We start from the raw sequence: 16,799 nt of genomic DNA, 5'->3' as shown, positions 1-16,799 counted from the left end.
GGTATGGAGTGAAAAGCCAATTCCTTCTTTTCAATAAACCCAGTAATAATAATAATAGTAATATATGATAGATAAGGATCCTATCAGGAGGTTTTAAGCAACTAGTGTGTAACACCAAAAGCAAAACTTCTGGCCAAGGTCAAGAGGTCCAAGATGAACCAGCCTTTAAAATACTAACAATCTTGTTCCCTTGGAGTGGAAGACAGATAAAATCAGGGGAAACAGTCCCCTGTAGGTAAAGCTGCAAAGGCACAGGTGCATTTGTGAATATGGACACAAGTAAATCAAATCTTCCAGTCTAGCCTTAGTAGAAAGTAACAAAGAGACAATTCCAGCTTTTAAAACTCAGCAATTTTTAGAGGCAGCTGAGAGGCCAAGGCTTATCTGGGTTTCACTCTCACACAGGCATCAGCCCAAAGATAGGAAGTTGTGTGCTTTGGCCTCACCAGTGTAGACAAGCTGCCTGAAGAGAGGAAGGGTGTTCTGCAAAAGGAAATGCCGCACTATCAACCTCAAAGACGAGATTCAAGCTGTACCAGGCAAAACCAGTCCTGGCCGTCTACCCTCATAGGGTCTGAATCTTACAGCCACTTTAAGCTTTTCAGCAGCTTTTCACTGCACTCTGATGATGTAATTCAAGCGTGGATTCTTAATTACCTATGCTTTCTTAATCTGACCAAGTAAGCTAAGCCACTAAGGAAGGATGACCAATTCTGAACACAGATTTTGCAGGGACCTTTTTGGGGGTGGGGTGGGGAGGCTTTCCTTCAGGAAACAACCTGTGTATTTGAACTTCAAAATGTTAAAAGCCAGTTCTTGGACAATAAATCTCTTTAACACTAAGAAGCAGCAGCCCCAAATGGCTTCTCCCATTTTTCAAGAGCAGTAGATATGCCTTGAAATGCTTTTGGATGAGTAAGCAGCACAGTGAGCAACTGGACTCACGCACTGAGGGAAATGAGGGCCACGGCTGGCTCTGCAGGGCCTCCGGCACCAGCAGGAGCTGCTGCAGATGTGGCTGCTGAGAACAGCAGACCCAGCCAAAGACCTCCAGCTCTGTGGATGCTCCCTAAGTGCCCAAGCCTCCTCAGAGGAAGGGACAAGGTTTGTGATACTGGGGATGTGACAAAATCGACTCAACATGAGATAAATTATTTCTTTCTTCGGGGAATTATCTATACCAAAGAAGTATACTTTTTGAACACATTGTTATCTTCTTTAAAATCTTGGTATTGGAAATGTCGCTTCACTGGCTGGAATATTTACTGAGCACCAAGCACATGCTGGGCACTGTGCTATGCAAAGGACAAGAGCAGGGAACAAAATCCATGTGGTTCCTGCTTCAACTCAGCACTGAAATGCACAAAAGCCTGAAGCTAACTGCAAAAAACACAGAAGAAACCACTCTTGTTTAAAATGCCTGCCTGCACTGTACAGAGCCCCAAATTTATTTGTTTATTTATAAATTTATTTATTTATTTTTGGCTGTGTTGGGTCTTCGTTGCTGAGCACATGGGCTTTTTCTAGTTGTGGTGAGCGGGGGCTGCTCTTTGTTGCGGTGCACGGACTTCTCACTGCAGTGGCTTCTCTTGTTGCGGAGCATGGGCTCTAGGTGTGCGGGCTTCAGCAGCTGTGGCGCACAGGCTTAGCTGCTCCGCGGCATGTGGGATCTTCCTGGACCAGGGTTTGAACCCGTGTCCCCTGCACTGGCAGGCAGATTCTTAACCACCGTGCCAACAGGGAAGCCCTAGAGCCCCAAATTTCAAGAAACCCAGCTTTTGTTTTTTTTCTAGTCCTTTGATTTTATTGTTCTTTTCTCACCATAAACTCAGAAAAAGAAAAACCTATTATGATCAAGGTTCCTTTACTGTCACAGTGATCACATTTTTACTTCTGAGAACACATTTTTACTTTTCAAAAGAGCTATCTCCTGGGCTGGCCTAAGCATATTAAGTGAAAATGAGTCAACATACTCCATTGAGAGGTTATCTGTCCTTTTTTGTCCCAAGCAACTACAAAACTGAATCCCCTTCTATTTCCCTGTATCCTGAATTACAAATTCCTTACCCAAAGACTAAATTTCCTAAGGGGCACAGTACAACTCTGTAGGCACATCTAACACCTCCAGCATAAAGAAAGATGAGGCCAACAGAAATTCAAGAAATGATAAAAGACATAGAGAAGGCCTATTAGTTCTTAATAAAATTCTATGATGAGGAAAAGAAAGGAATAAGAATATAGTTACCTGCCCAGGCCATGGAGTCAGGCTGCCTGTGTTTGAATCATAACTCGGACACTTACTAGCTATGTGGCCTTGGGCAAATGTCTCACTCATGTCTGTTTCCTCAATTATAAAATATGAAAATAATGACACCTACCTTATGGCATAACTGAGAGGACTCGAGGAGCTAATGCATGAAAAGCACTTAGCACAGGCTTGACATCTAGTAAGTTACTCAAGAATTGGTGATATTGAGTCTATTCTCATTAGGGCCCAATATTAATTTAAAAACTTCAAGTCTTATACCAGGAGGGTAATTTTAGGCCTTCGAAAATCCCTGATAGGATGAGCCTTAGACCCTAAGATCTAGCATTACAGATAAATAATACAACTCACGATACCAAGGTCAAGGGTTCTATCCTCACAGAGCACTCAGAAAGCTGTACCACAGTCTCAGAAAACATGTGTCAACTTAAGCAACCTGCACTTGGTCAAAAGACAGAGGTGGAGAGACAATGCAGAAGTACAAAGAAAATCCATTAACAGTAGCAGAAAATTTCCACAGCACTATCTGCAGACTGTGAAGGGCAGCATGTGCTACAGGGAAGTTTGTGGGTTTATTAGACAAGTTAGTGCTGTGGGCTTAATACACTTCAGACTAAATAAAAAGTCTAATATGTTCTTAAACATTTTTCCCCAGTCTCTTTCTGTGACTTTCCCTGTGTTACTTATCACCCTTGCTTGTTCGGTAGAAGCTATAAGCAAAATACTGCCATTACACAATTTTTTTGGCAAACAGTGAATATCTTCCCTTCCCCACACTTTCATCCCACTCCTGCTGGAAGAGGACTACACCCTAGGGATTAAAAGTGAGGGCTCAAATCCCAGCTCAGTCACTTATTTCTAGCTGTATAACCCTGGCCAAATCACTAACCTCTCTCCGTAGTCAGTTTCCTTATTTGTAAAACTAGGATAACAACAGTAGGGTTGTAGTGAGGATTACATCAGCTAATGCACATCAAGCACTTAGCAGAGTGAATGGTACAGAATAAGCAGTCAATAAAGGTTGCATGTTATCATCAATACCCTTATTATTAGATTCAAAAAGATTTTAAAATACCACTTGCCCACTACTTGGAAAGTTCTTCAGCAACCTTGGAAGGTCTTCTGACAGTCAGTGAAAGCAGCTGTGAGGTGCTTTTCGGTTCTCAATGTCAACTTGTGAAGTCTAAGCTTACAGAACCATTGAAACATGTTTTAAACGTCTCCCTCAAAGGTGTGGTGCTTTGTAAAGGTTAAAGATAACAACTGTGTACCCTCTTGTACACGGAATTCCACACTAAGGGTTCTTTCTCGGTGGCCCGCTGAACAGGTACAAGTATAATCCAACTCTTATTTCTCTTTTTTTTTTTTTGGCCATGTGGCATGCGGGATCTTAGTTCCCCAACCAGGGATTGAACCTGCTCCCCCTATAGTGGAAGTGCGGAGTCTTAACTACTGGACCGCCAGGGAAGCCCCAAACTCTTATTTCTCTTAATTCTGTTCCCACGGCCAATGAATGGCTGCTACTGCTGTCAACTCTGGGTTTTTGAAATGAGGAGATGACAAACGGGCCTTGTGTCATGGGCTTCCTATTACCCACAAATCTTGGTGATTGGTCAGAGGCAATGGCAAGTGATCCTACAGGCACACTCATTTCTTTGCCAATCTGCAAGTTGGAACTGTTTATCTGGGGCAAATTCAGGAAGACTGTTTATCAATGAGGTGAGAAAGAAGTAACTTGGACAGAGCTGCATTTCAAAACCTAATGAAATGTCAAAATGTAACAGGCTATAAAAAAATAAAATAAAAACAAATTGAATGAAACCTATGGATAAGGTAGCCAGCCCTTTAATAACCTGGATAATACCTAAAACTTACCTCATTTTTATATTCACATAGAAACATGAATACTCCTAAGAATAAAAACCAAGAGAATATCTTTCTAACATCTTTAGAACTGAGGCGCATGCAGAATGATGCTTAATGCAACAAGTGAGACGGACTGGACGGCAAAACCTTCCTAAGTCAAAAACTCTGTTATAACGTGCAAATACTTTTAAAAGCTGAAAATATCACCATTCTTTCAGTGTTTGTCTCTCTAACGCAGTGATTTCCAATTAGAACTCTAAAGCATCTTCTGCGACTTCCCTGGTGGTGCAGTGGTTAAGAATCCGCCTGCCAATGCAGGGGACACAGATTCGAGCCCTGGTCCAGGAAGATCCCACATGCCGAGGAGCAACTAAGCCCACGTGCCACAACTACTGAGCCTGTGCTCTAGAGCCTGTGAGCCACAACTACTGAAGCCTGCGCACCTAAAGCCCATGCTCCGCAACAAGAGAAGCCACTGCAACGAGAAGCCCGCGCACCGCAAAGAAGAGTAGCCCCAGTTTGCTGCAACTAGAGAAAGCATGTGCGCAGCTACGAAGACCTTATGCAGCCAAAAATAAATAAATAGATAAAATACATGAAAGAAAAAAAAGAACTCTAAAGCATCTTTAACGATGCAAGGAGTGTGAACAAAACCCCTCCTGCCACCAAAAAAATTTTTTTTAATTGATTTTGTTTTCTAAATTGTGCCAGAGAATATCTACTAAAAAGAGGATGATACAAGCAGGGGCACAGTTTTATAAAGGCAAATAATAATACAGGATTAACTTCAGAAAGTTTGGGAACTCTTGTTCTACTGGAATGGTTACTACTGGATAAACAAACACACACAACCCTAGATTTCATACTCAATCTGGTTTATAAAAAATAGCAGGTATGAATTAGAACTGCATGTCTGCTGATGAATTTAGAAATATTTCTAGAATTACAACAATACTCTAGAACATATCAAGACTCTGAAGTGCAAAATGCAGTAAATCACACACGGCTAGTATCAAACAGTTTCAAAAACACAGTTTCTGTGGCAAAGAGACTTTTAATATCTTAACTTTTACCTGTGCACTAAACTTTATCAGCACCATATACTGATTTGGAGTAGAGTCTCTGATGATTTTCATTTGTTCAATTACTTCATTAAATGGGGCGACAAACTTCATAAGGTCATGACTGGTCATTGTAGCAGGGACTGTGAGAATACACAGCATGGCACTGCGCCTCACATCTTCTTTTAAGGAGGTCATCTTACTAATAAGACAATAATTAGACTGTCTTGAATAGATGAGGTATAGTTAGTGCAAACAACACTAATTACACAACTTTTATGTCCAAGAAAAAAAAGTGTAATGCTTTATAAATCAAGTTAAACAGCTTGTTATTCTACCTGAAAATACACACTACATGGGTAAATGCAGAATCCCTTAAACATACCTGCAATGGAGTTTAAGGTAAGCTTTGAAATGTTCTACATTATACCCAGCACTGATATTTTTAATCTTCAGTTAAAGGCTTGTTATGGTTATAAATCTCCATCAGGAAAATTTGCAGTTTGTGTTTTGCTCTCATTAGTTTTCTAGTAAGAACTATCCTTAGATAATGTAGAAGCACAACTCAAACTACGACTTCTCTCAAAGGGTCTCAAAGAGAAAAGAGCTCTAAATGTAGGAAGGAAAATTCTGAACCATGAGAATATGACTCTGAAGATTACAGAAAGTGTTGCTGGGTTGGAATAGCTGGAATAGAGGGGAAAGAAAAACCTCCCACAATGCAATTTGCTTTTGAAATGCTGCAAACTCACTTCAATAGCTGTGATCCAAAATGACTACCCGAGTATTCTGCTTCCCAGTGGGAACCTAGCAAACAAGTTAGGACAAGGACAGCCTTTAAAGAGATCAGCTACCAATTATCCAAGGAGCTGGTGGCCCACCTTGTAGACTAGCAAAACCCTTCCTTTCCTTTGGCCTCCAGCAAGCCTTGTTTGGACCACAGAAAGGGGTAAAATGATGTGATGAAATTGCAACCCATTATGTGACTTCTTAGCAGCTTCTTTAGTAAAGATTTGGTGGGAACATGAGTCTACAATGATGTTATGAATCTTTTAGAATTTTTCTTTTCTTTTCTTTTTTATCTTCCTTCCTTTCAATTTCCCAATCACCTGCATGCCTACCTTCTCAGGGAATATTTTCCTAGGTATTTTCTCAAGTGAATCTACACGATTCTTTCCTAAGAAGCTTTGACCCAATGTACGAGAGTTAACCATATATAAAACATCTAAGAATTCTTTAACACACAGTATATGAAAGTACTATCCCTTTGAAGCTTAAAATACCCACGTCCCTTCAGGGCAAGAGATTTCTCTCTGCCCTATGGCAAAAAACAGACAAACTCAAAAGAGAAAAGGATTTTCTTACTTTGTCTTGTACAGATGCATAATACCGTGAACTATTTCAACGGAGGGGTTTCCACTGAAGAACGAAATCTGGTCTGGAAGCTGTTTGGATGGAGAATCCGGAGCAGTGTTTACACCTTCTTTACTGTGACCTTTACTTCTCTGTGCAGTGGGGGATGCTTCTGAAGACTTCCTGTCTTCCACTGTAGCTTTCAGCTCATCTTTCACAAACCAAAAATTGGATTATAAACTGATAGGAAATATGCTGAAGGACTCTAATCAGATGAAAACTTTGAGTAGAAGAATAAACTTTGGAAGAGAAATTGTAATGTACTGCACTGAGAACTACATTCACAGAACAGCAGAGTTGTGGGGGCATCTCAACTAGGAAGTGCTCTTTGCCCGCCCACCGCCACCCGCCCCAAATGTCATTAACACCCTCAGAGACTCAACAGTGGCCTTTACATTTAGAAGTACCACAATAAGGCAGGTGTCTTCCATCGTGCACTCCTAAGTGGGATAAATATTCAGGGCTGTTAAGTTCGAAAACCAAACCTACCAGTTCCCCACGCTGGAGACGCAATACACTTCCATTCCCCTGGACGGAATGAGCTGGCAGAGCAGGGGGAGTCACAACATGTTTACCTGGATTCAACATGATCTGCCCCTGACCTATGTGGTAAGTAGCTCTCCTCACTGAGTAGAGCTGTCAACCTAGCTTGTTAGGATTGATTTAGGAGAAATATTTAGAGAAGCTGAAATGCGGCCTAACGACCTCACATAAGGCACAAAGGCAGTAAAAGATAAAAGTATGTTTCATTGAACACCGCGTATAAAACAGGCAACCGTGGGTTTACGTTACAAAAGATAGTCTTCTAGGGTTTTAGGAAGCATACCTGAGTTGGCCTTCATGGTCTCAATGATCATATCTGTCATTTCTCGACGGCCAAGATGCTGATGTATGATCGCTGCTTTCTCCCCTGGTGATTTCCCTTCTAAACAGGCTACAGCTGAAGCTAGTGTCTTCTTTTTGATCTCCTCATCAGACATTTCCCCGACTAAAGAACACATGAATGATTAATACCTGATAATAAAACAAGCTCCTTTCTACTCTCAATGTATCCATCCATAGGTTTTCCTTTTCTCTCTGCTGCCCTCCCCCAAGACCGTAAGATGCCTTTGCAGTGGTCATCTCACTCACCTCTGGGGCTCCTGCAGTGCCTGACAGTCAATTAATGCCCGGTGCAATAGACTCAGCAATGCAGGACTGTTCTAGTGAAAACCATGCACTTTAAAGCAAATGAACGACATAAAAGCTTCGAGAGTGATTATGCTCAGATGAGCCAACATTTTAGTAACACCTGTAGAGTGAAACTGTGTGTTGAGCCCCAAATGAAGGCATCAAGTCCATTAATAAACAAAACTTTTAACAACTTTTGGGGGTAGTCTTCTTAAACACCCTTATGCTATCATGCCCTGGAAATCCATGATCATTGTCTTAAATCACTAAAACACACAAAAATGGAAAAGGAATTTGGAAACTCGACTGGAATATCCTTAATATAGGCTGTATCAGAGCAGAGATCAGGCCTGTTTTGCCCATCACTGTATCCCTTGCACTTACAGTACCTACCACACACTGGAAGCTCTTTAAACATCTGTTGAATAAATTAATGAATCAATGACTGACCCATGTAGAAGTGTATATGTGACCTATGTCAATTTAGTTGACTTTCAGAACTCAATTTAGTTGACTTTCAGAACTCAGAACCTATTAAATCACATTCAATCTTTAATTTGCAGCTTCAAAACTCACATACTCAGGGAAGTTTCCAACGACACCATCCCTACCAGCCCCAGGCCCCTTCCCCAAACCGGACACATCCTCTTGTAATAGCTTTCCAAACTCTTTTTTCCTTTCCTTCACATTTGTCACAGCTGTAATTCTACATTTATTATTATTTTTAAAATTTATTTATTTATTTTTGGCCGTGCTGGGTCTTCGTTGCTGCCTGCTGGCTTTCTGCAGTTGTGGTGAGCGGGGACTGCTCTCCGTTGCGGTGCACGGGCTTCTCATGGCGGTGGCTTCTCTTGCTACGGAGCACAAGCTCTAGAGCGCAGGCTCAGTAGTTGTGGCGCACGGGCTTAGCTGCTCCGCGGCATGTGGGACCTTCACGGACCAGGGCTCGAACCCGTGTCCCCTGCGTTGGCAGGCGGATTCTTAACCACTGCGCCACCAGGGAAGTCCCTACATTTATTTCGTAATTATTTACTTCATCTGTCTCCATGAACTGAACTGCTGGTGTCATTAAAGCAAGGACCACATCCCTTTCCGCACACAACTAAAGCTCCAACAGAGAGTGAACGTTCAAAAACTATTTCTTGAACGAATGTTGTTGTTAGGTAATTGTTGGAGGTCCAAGGAGCAGAACCACACCTGCATTCCCCACTGAGGCGGCTGTGTGGCTGGGAATGAAGAGCTCAGACTCTCAAGTCCAGCTCTCTGAGGCAGAATACCCGTTTTGCCACTGACAGATGATCGTGGGCAAGGCACTTAATCCCTGGGCTTCAGCTTCCCAGTTCTGTAAAAGGGTCATACACCCATCTAACTAATAGGGTTACATGAAGATAATTAGAAACAGTGCACACGAAGAGTTTAGTACGGTGCTCGGATACCAGAAGTGTACACGTTTTAATTACAAGTATAACTACTGCTACAGGGCGCTTAAATAAATAGTCTTTCAAAGAGGAACGATTTAATTAAACCAGGGGCCGTCAGCGAGCTGGGGATTCCGTCTCTGCCTTCACAAAACGTAGAGGAAACCAACTCGCACAACTCTGCCCCAACCCAGGGCGGAGAGAGCGACGCGCCAAATATAAACAGAGTCCCGATGGGGAGGCACCAGGAAGGAGGGACCGGGAAAGGCTTCCCAGAGGTGACATCTGGGAAGACCTCCTAAGGACGGAGGGAATGAGAGGGATCCCAACCACCTCTCGGCTTCCTCCTGAGGCGAAAGCCCTCGTCGCGGCCCGTCCTCGGACCCGGACTCTGGGAGGACGAGCCCCTGGGGCCCAGGCGCGGGCTACGGGGGAGGCGGCAAGGCCGCGGACTCACCAGCGGCGCTGAAGCCGAAGCCGGCGGGGACCGGCGAGTGTTCTGCGAGCTCCAGGCGGATGACAACCAGTGACACACTCATAGGGCAGGCGCTGGTCGGCGAGAGCCCCGGCGGGCTCAGGCGAGGCTGGGAGACGAGCCTTGAGGCCGAGCGGCCCGGGGCGGGCACCGCCGCCGCCGCGCCTCAGCTCTGCCGCAGCCGCCTCAGCAGCAGCAGCTCCGTCGCCAACGTCTGAGCCACAACACCCTCCACTTCCGCCTCCCGGCCGCCGTCCCTGACCCGTGAGGTTACGCATGCTCAGATCAGCGCGCCCTCTGATTGGGTGCGGAGGCAGGCACGTGACTGGCGTGTCCGCGGGGAGGTGAGCCTGCGCCTTTCGGGACGGGATCTCGAAGAGTTTGTGGAGGTGGCACGTCACTGGGATACCGGAAGCTGGGCCCCCAGTAGACGAATCGGTGGGTGTGCGCCCAGACCGGAGTTAGCCTATCTGAGAGACCTCTCCCTCATCCCAGCTCATCTGACGGCGAGGGGACTCTGGCTCCTCGAGGTCTCCGAATTGTCCGCGGAACCCGCGCCCTGCAGAGAGCTCTGGCCTCTTTTTGTCCTGTTTGATCTCTCGCTCTAGCTGTAGGCAGGGTTGCTTTGTGTCAGCCACGCTTTACAGACAGGTGCGCTGAGGCTCAGAGAGGTGAATACGCTTCTCTGAGGACCCATCGGGAGTCGGGACTCGATTGCAGTGTTTCTGATTCTGTTAAGGTAGGGCGGTGGGCTGGTTAAACGCCCAGAGATGGAGATACATCTGGGTCCCACTCCCTGCCCCATCTCTTCACAGATGTGTACTGAGGGTGAATGAGATGAACACGCAGTTCCTGTTATTAATGAGTAGACCCTGTTCACCTGTTTTGTGACTTTGAGTTAGATTTTGCGTAAAATTGGGATAATATCCCTATACAGCTGTGATGATGAAATGAGTAGAGCCTGTGGCTCTATTTACATCAGTTTTTCTGAGAGTCAGCATTCTTTCCAGTACCTCAGACTGCCTTTAGCATGTAGACATGGAGAGCCACAGTCAATACATATATGGCACATATGTGACAGAACGCTGTTCTAGGTATATGCTACCATTACATGTAAAGGTGTGTCACAGCACGTCGTGGACATGTATAGGTGTGTGGACTGTATATGCATATAATGTGACCAAATGATATTTATAGCTTGTGGCTGCACCCTATGAGTTAGTTTCAGTATACACTGTTTATATCAGGGTTTCTCAACCTCTGCACTATTAACATTATTGGACTCAATAATTCTTTGGGGTGTGTGTGTGTCCTATGCTTTATAGGATATTTAGCAGCATCCCTGCCCTGACCCACTAGGTACCAGTAGCATGTCCCAAGTGGTGACTACCAAAAATGTCTCCAGACATTCCCAAACGTCCCCTTGGAGCCAAAATTGCCCCCACTGACCGTCTGATTTTTGTGAAACTGCATATGCCATTTGCACCTGCTATATGCATATAATAAATGAGACCTCATGAAGTTTTTAAAAATTATTATTATTTAAAAAATTTTTTGGCCACGCCACTTGGCATGTGGGATCATAGTTCCCCAACTAGGGATCAAACCCGTGCCCCCTGCAGTGGAAGTGTGGAGTCTTAACCACTGGACCTCCAGGGAAGTCCCTTATGTGAACTTTTTAGTAGTATATTACAGTAGTAGATAACATTTAATGGTGTGCCAGGTACTAACTTGAGTGCTTTACATACTTTATCTTATGTAATCGTAACAGCAACTTCATGAGACAGGTAGTATAATTGTTCCCATTTTAACAGAAGAGGAACCTGAGGCTCAGAGAGAGTCACTTGCTCAGGATCTCACACTTAGCAAGTGGCAGAGCTAGACTTTGAACCCAGGCAATCTGATTCCAGAGCCAACACTCAATCTCTACTAAACTATCTGTTTAATATGTGGAAACATACACTATGTGTGCATATTTATGAAAGCATAATTTAGATAGCAAATCTGCATCATCATACTGACCTCATTCTGAGAGACAGAGAGAAGACATATTCTTTATGGTAGAGGAGGAAAATGCCAGTTTCAGGGAACTAGAATTATTCTCTAGAGATGGGCAAATTGGGCTTGTTACACTTCTTTGTGGCTGCCAATCACTATGCCTGCCCCCTGTGTTCCCCTATTTTCTTTTTTTTTTTTAATTTTTAAATTTTATTTATTTATTTATTTATTTATTTATTTATTTATTTTAGAAGGTTTGGTTTTTTTGGGTTTTTTTTTAAATTAATTAATTAATTTATTGGCTGCATTGGGTCTTTGTTGCTGTGTGCGGGCTTTCTCTAGTTGCATTGAGCGGGGGCTACTCTTTGTTGCGGTGCGCTGGCTTCTCATTGAAGTGGCTTCTCTTGCTGTGGAGCACAGGCTCTAGGCATGCGGGCTTCAGTAGTTGTGGCACGTGGGCTCAGTAGTTGTGGTTCGCGGGCTCTAGAGCACAGGCTCAGTAGTTGTGGTGCACGGGATTAGTTGCTCCGTGGCATGTGGGATCTTCCCGGACCAGGGCTCGAACCTGTGTCCCCTGCATTGGCAGGTGGATTCTTAACCACTGCACCACGAGGGAAGTCCTAAATTTTATTTATTTATTTTTGGCTGCGTTGGGTCTTCGTTGCTGCGCACGGGCTTTCTCTAGTTGCGGCGAGCGGGGGCTATTCTTCTTTGCGGGGCGCGGGCTTCTCATTGCAGTGGCTTCTCTTTTTGTGGAGCACGGGCTCTAGGCACGTGGGCTTCAGTAGTTGTGGTACATAGGCTCAGTAGTTGTGGCTCTCGGGCTCTAGAGTGTAGGCTAAGTAGTTGTGGCACACAGGCTTAGTTGCTCTGCGCCATGTGGGATCTTCCCGGACCAGGGCTGAACCCGTGTCCCCTGCATTGGCAGGCGGATTCTTAACCACTGTGCCACAAAGGAAGGTTATCCCCTATTTTCTGATTCATCCAGTTTATTCATCCTTCCAACTCATGTTTCTACTGAGCATGTGCTATGTGTCTAGACACCATGCTAGGTCCTAGGGGATGGATATATACAAAGATGAAGTAAGATAGGCCTTTCCTTAAGGAGCTGATAAGTAGAGGAGCAGATAGAGTTGAAAACAGGAACTGTGTGATGGGGTAAGTTTCCTAGTGAAGGTATGGAGAAGAAGCAATGAGAGTGAAAAAAAAAAAAGTAGTTTCAGAGTCTTCCAGGAAAAAGAAAGACTAGCCTCTCTAGAGGAGGTAAAGCTGAGGCTGTGATGTAAAACATAGTGTAAATTTACCAGCAGATAAACAGGCGAAGACATTCCAGTCAGTGGGCATGTACCACGGAGGTACCAGGAGGTATGAGAAATCACAGCGCTAACCTGCTCCGAAGAGAGCATTGGGAAGTGGCTAGAACTATCATTTCTAGTTGGAAGGAAGAAGCAAGGTAGTCGTGGGAGCGTTGCCCACTTATCCATTAGCAGGATTATGAGGAGGGCAGTGTCCTCAATGAGGATGAAAATCAGCCCTTTAGATCCAGAGACAGTTTTCATCTCTGTTAAGCCCTCACAGAGAATGTGTTGACACTTTTAGGAGCCTATAAATAAATTTCTCCTTCCACCACTAACTTTGGCCATGGCGTAGGAACGTAGGTAAAACCCAAAATGCAAATCAGTCTTTACATTTTTCATTTCAGCATTCATGCGCCAATCCAGCAAATTTCCAATTACATAAGAAGCACATTATGTCATCTTGAACATTTGCTTCTTAAGAATGCTTTCTTTAGGTGGCTGTCTGGCCATACAGTTATTTGATACCTTAATAAAGAATGGCATCACGAATACTTCTAAAAAAAAAAAAAAGAAGAATCCTTTCTTTAGGGACTTCCCTGGTGGTCCAGTGGTTAAGACTCTGTGCTCCCAATACAGGGGGCCGTGTTGGATCCCTGCTCAGGGAACTAGATCCTGTGTGCTGGTGCTAAAAATTCTGCACATCACAACAAAGATCCAGCATGCAGCGCAGCCAAATAAATAAATAAATATTTTTTAAAAAAGAATCCTTTCTTTAGAATCTTACAGAGTTTATTTAGTCCTTATGGTGGCACTGAAGTGACTCCCATGAACAGGCAGGCTGTCTTACCAACCTGTTTTGCTCTAACTTGCTTCTTAGTAAGCTTTTTAACCATAGACATCGCATGAGAAGCTTCAAGATTTTCAAGTGGAACTGACTGCAAATAGAATTTGGTTTAATTATTTTGTTTTTTTCCCCAGGTTTTTATTTCAGACTTACAGAAAAGTTGAAGAATAGTACAATGATCTCTCATATACCCTTCATTATGTACCCTTCACCAAGATTGATTAATTATTAACATTTTGCCACATTTGATTTATGTCTATACATGTTTATATATCTATATACACGTGTACCTATTATGTGTATTTTGGTTTTTTTCCCGAACTTTTTGAAAGTAAGTTTAGAAAAGAGGCAATGGAGAACAATCAGGAGGACATCGCCCTGCTCTGTAGGAGGGGTGATGGTGTGGTGGCGTCGTGAGTGCTAGGAGGAGGTGGGTACAGGGCATGCTGCTCATTGGTCTCTTCTGGTAGCCAGAAGAGGTTTCATGAAGGAAGTGACAGGTAAACTACAGCCTAAAGGACAATTTGCAGTTAGCCATGTAACAGATGGAAGGGAGCATTCAGGCCAAGGAAACACCATACCCAAAGGCCTGGCAGCAGGAGGAGAGCATCACGTGTTTGAGGAAGCTGCCGTGGACCTGAGTGTCCCGATCACCCCGGTTAAGATGAAATACGAGGGAGAGCTGTGGCCGAAAGGGGAGAGGCAGAACTCAGAGGGCCTTTTCAGGCAGGTTAAGGAACTGAGAGTTTATCTTGAGGACAATGGGGAGCCATTGGAGGTTTTAAATGGGGTTCAGATATGATCAAATTTGCAATCTTGAATGATAACTGGTTGAAGAGTGAAGAAAGAATGAGGTTTGAGAAGAGGCAGGGGGACCAGTTAGGAGGCCGTTGCAAAGGTCCGTGCTTGATATCACGCAGTGAGAGTGGAGAGAGGTAGATGGAGAGCTTCGGGAGGAAGGATGGGCCGTGCACAGCACCCGGAGCGGAGGTGTCTGGCTGGAGGACTGAGGGAAGTCGGGGTGAATCCAGTTTTCCAGCTTGGGTGGCTGGGAGAACGGTGGAGCCCTTTCCTGAGCCAAGGAACTTAGGCAAGGAGTGGTCAGGGAGGGCGGAGATACTGCGTTCGCTCTGGTGGTGTCTGAAGCCCTGGTTGGAGGTCAGAGGAGGTGTGCAGGTGCCACCCTGAGCACCAGGGTGGAGGTCTGCTTGGAGGCAGTGACGGCAAACTGTGTCCTGTGCCTTCTCCGCAGCCTCGGCCCCAACATGTGCCTAAGGCGGCTTTTGCAGTCTGCACAGCTCCAGCGGGCTTGGAGGGCAGTCTTCGTGAAACATGTCCACGGCAGGCACCAGGGAGCCTGGCGATGGACACATTCTGGAGGCGGCACCTACAGAGCAGTGATTTTTGACATGGGTGGAGTTCTCATTCCTTCTCCAGGGAGAGTGGCTGCAGGTGAGCTCTTCATTCTACTTCACCTTTGGAGACTGCGGTGGGTAGGGGTGGGGGAAAGGAGGGTGGTGAGGGGAGATGGCAGTGTGTCCCAGTGGGTACTATACTTGCTCTTGAATCAAATTCCAAGCAACAGTTAGTGGCTGAGTATCTTGGGCAAATTATTTAACTGCTCTGAGTCTTAGTTTCCTCATCATTAAATGACGGCTAATGATAGTACCTACCTCTTTGGGATTGGAGGAGGGTTAAATGAGATTATTCATGGAGAGCACTTGATTAGCAGGGTGAGTGCTTGGCTCACCTGAAATTCTCAATAAACGACGAGCTGCTGTTGTTATTGTTGTTAATGTTATTGGTGGAATTTAACTACCTTTCCCTGAGAACTACTTCTGAATCCTGAAATCCTCTCTGAGCCCCCCTCCCCACTCTGATCACAGCCTTTCCTTTTCCACCAACCTCCCTTCTAAACCTGCTTTTGCTACTACAAGATCAAACCTCTAGGCTCTGATCCTTCCTTTTTCAGCCCCTCCTGGTATTACCTTTTTACCCACTCAGTTCAACTGACTTAAGTGTGATTTGTTTGGCTTGAAGTGTTAGAAAACCTAACAAAACAGTGACTGAACCAAGACTGAAGTTAATTTCTTTTGCACATGAAAGTCCAGGTAGGTGGTCTGGGCCAGTGTGTTGCTCTGTGATGTCAGCGCCCTGGGCTCTTTTCATTGTGTTGCTGTGCTGTGGGTGTACTTCATTTCCACTTTCACCACATGGGTCAGGCTTGGCTGCCTCACTTTCTGCCATCACATTCCCATTCTAGCCAGCAGGAAGGAAGAAGGACCAAACAGCTGCCCCTGTTCTTTTGACTTACTGTGGTTGCTGATTGGGCAGTTTTCTATGCTAAATCAACCCAACTTCAGGTTTTCTGTGCCCCTGGTTGCAAAATTACCCAGCTCTGCTAACTGGTTAGGTGAGCTATTTTTTTTTTTTTTTGGCTCCAGCTGCAGTTGAGCCCTCAGCTTCTCTATTCCTCCACTCATATTCCTCTTGCATTCACTTACAGGGCTGTTCCAAACTCCCCCCCCGAGCCACCATACGTCCCCAGACCAAACCTTCATACTTGGCAGACAGCCAAGTCTCCTTTTACAGAGAACATAAAGATTACTTGGCAGGGATTTTCTCAGCTTTCTCCAGAATGTCTTGAGAACCTATTCGCGTCTTTCCACCGCCACCGCCTCTACACAAGTTAGGTTCCTGAATTCTCCCGCCTGCACCGGCACATCAGCCCCCTAACTCCTAACTCTACCTCTGGCCTTCTGGGGTTTGCACCACCTTGCACACGGTGCCTGGAACTGCCCTTCTGAAACACACATCTTATCCCTTCCCTCTCCTGCTTCAAATCCTTGAGGGCCTGCATTTTTTCACTTAGATTAAAACCAGAAGCTTTACCTGGTTCCAGGGCCTCTCACAGCCAGCTCTCATGTCCTTTCGTCATACCATTTCCTATGTACGCCCACATTTCAGCTACCTTGGACTACTTGACGCTC

General features: G+C 44.7%; 2 protein-coding genes across 6 annotated transcripts in view; one reads left to right on the top strand and one right to left on the bottom strand.

The window, feature by feature from the left end:
* BRAP (BRCA1 associated protein) overlaps nucleotides 1-9,929 on the bottom strand; it is a 31,369-nt gene extending 21,440 nt beyond the window's left edge. The window contains exons 1-4 of one of the 2 annotated variants that reach the window (XM_007189492.2): nucleotides 9,652-9,929; nucleotides 7,433-7,594; nucleotides 6,559-6,757; nucleotides 5,206-5,395 (exon numbers count right to left, since the gene is read on the bottom strand). In XM_007189492.2, coding sequence (XP_007189554.1) covers nucleotides 5,206-5,395; nucleotides 6,559-6,757; nucleotides 7,433-7,594; nucleotides 9,652-9,733 — 633 coding nt within the window. In that variant the 5' untranslated portion in view covers nucleotides 9,734-9,929. The remainder of the gene's footprint in view (nucleotides 1-5,205; nucleotides 5,396-6,558; nucleotides 6,758-7,432; nucleotides 7,595-9,651) is intronic. The other variant, XM_007189491.2, reaches the window with a different exon arrangement.
* A 53-nt stretch (nucleotides 9,930-9,982) lies between these two features.
* Nucleotides 9,983-16,799, top strand: part of ACAD10 (acyl-CoA dehydrogenase family member 10) — a 58,192-nt gene continuing 51,375 nt past the window's right edge. For 2 of the 4 annotated variants that reach the window (XM_057526350.1, XM_057526348.1), the window contains exons 1-2: nucleotides 10,118-10,408; nucleotides 15,062-15,261. In XM_057526350.1, coding sequence (XP_057382333.1) covers nucleotides 15,075-15,261 — 187 coding nt within the window. In that variant the 5' untranslated portion in view covers nucleotides 10,118-10,408; nucleotides 15,062-15,074. The other 2 variants (XM_057526349.1, XM_057526351.1) reach the window with 2 other exon arrangements.

Source organism: Balaenoptera acutorostrata, chromosome 13 (genome assembly GCF_949987535.1).
Source record: "Balaenoptera acutorostrata chromosome 13, mBalAcu1.1, whole genome shotgun sequence".
NCBI lineage: Eukaryota > Metazoa > Chordata > Mammalia > Artiodactyla > Balaenopteridae > Balaenoptera > Balaenoptera acutorostrata.
The sequence above is the reverse complement of the archived record's forward strand: the minus strand, read 5'-3'. Positions and strand labels throughout refer to the sequence as shown.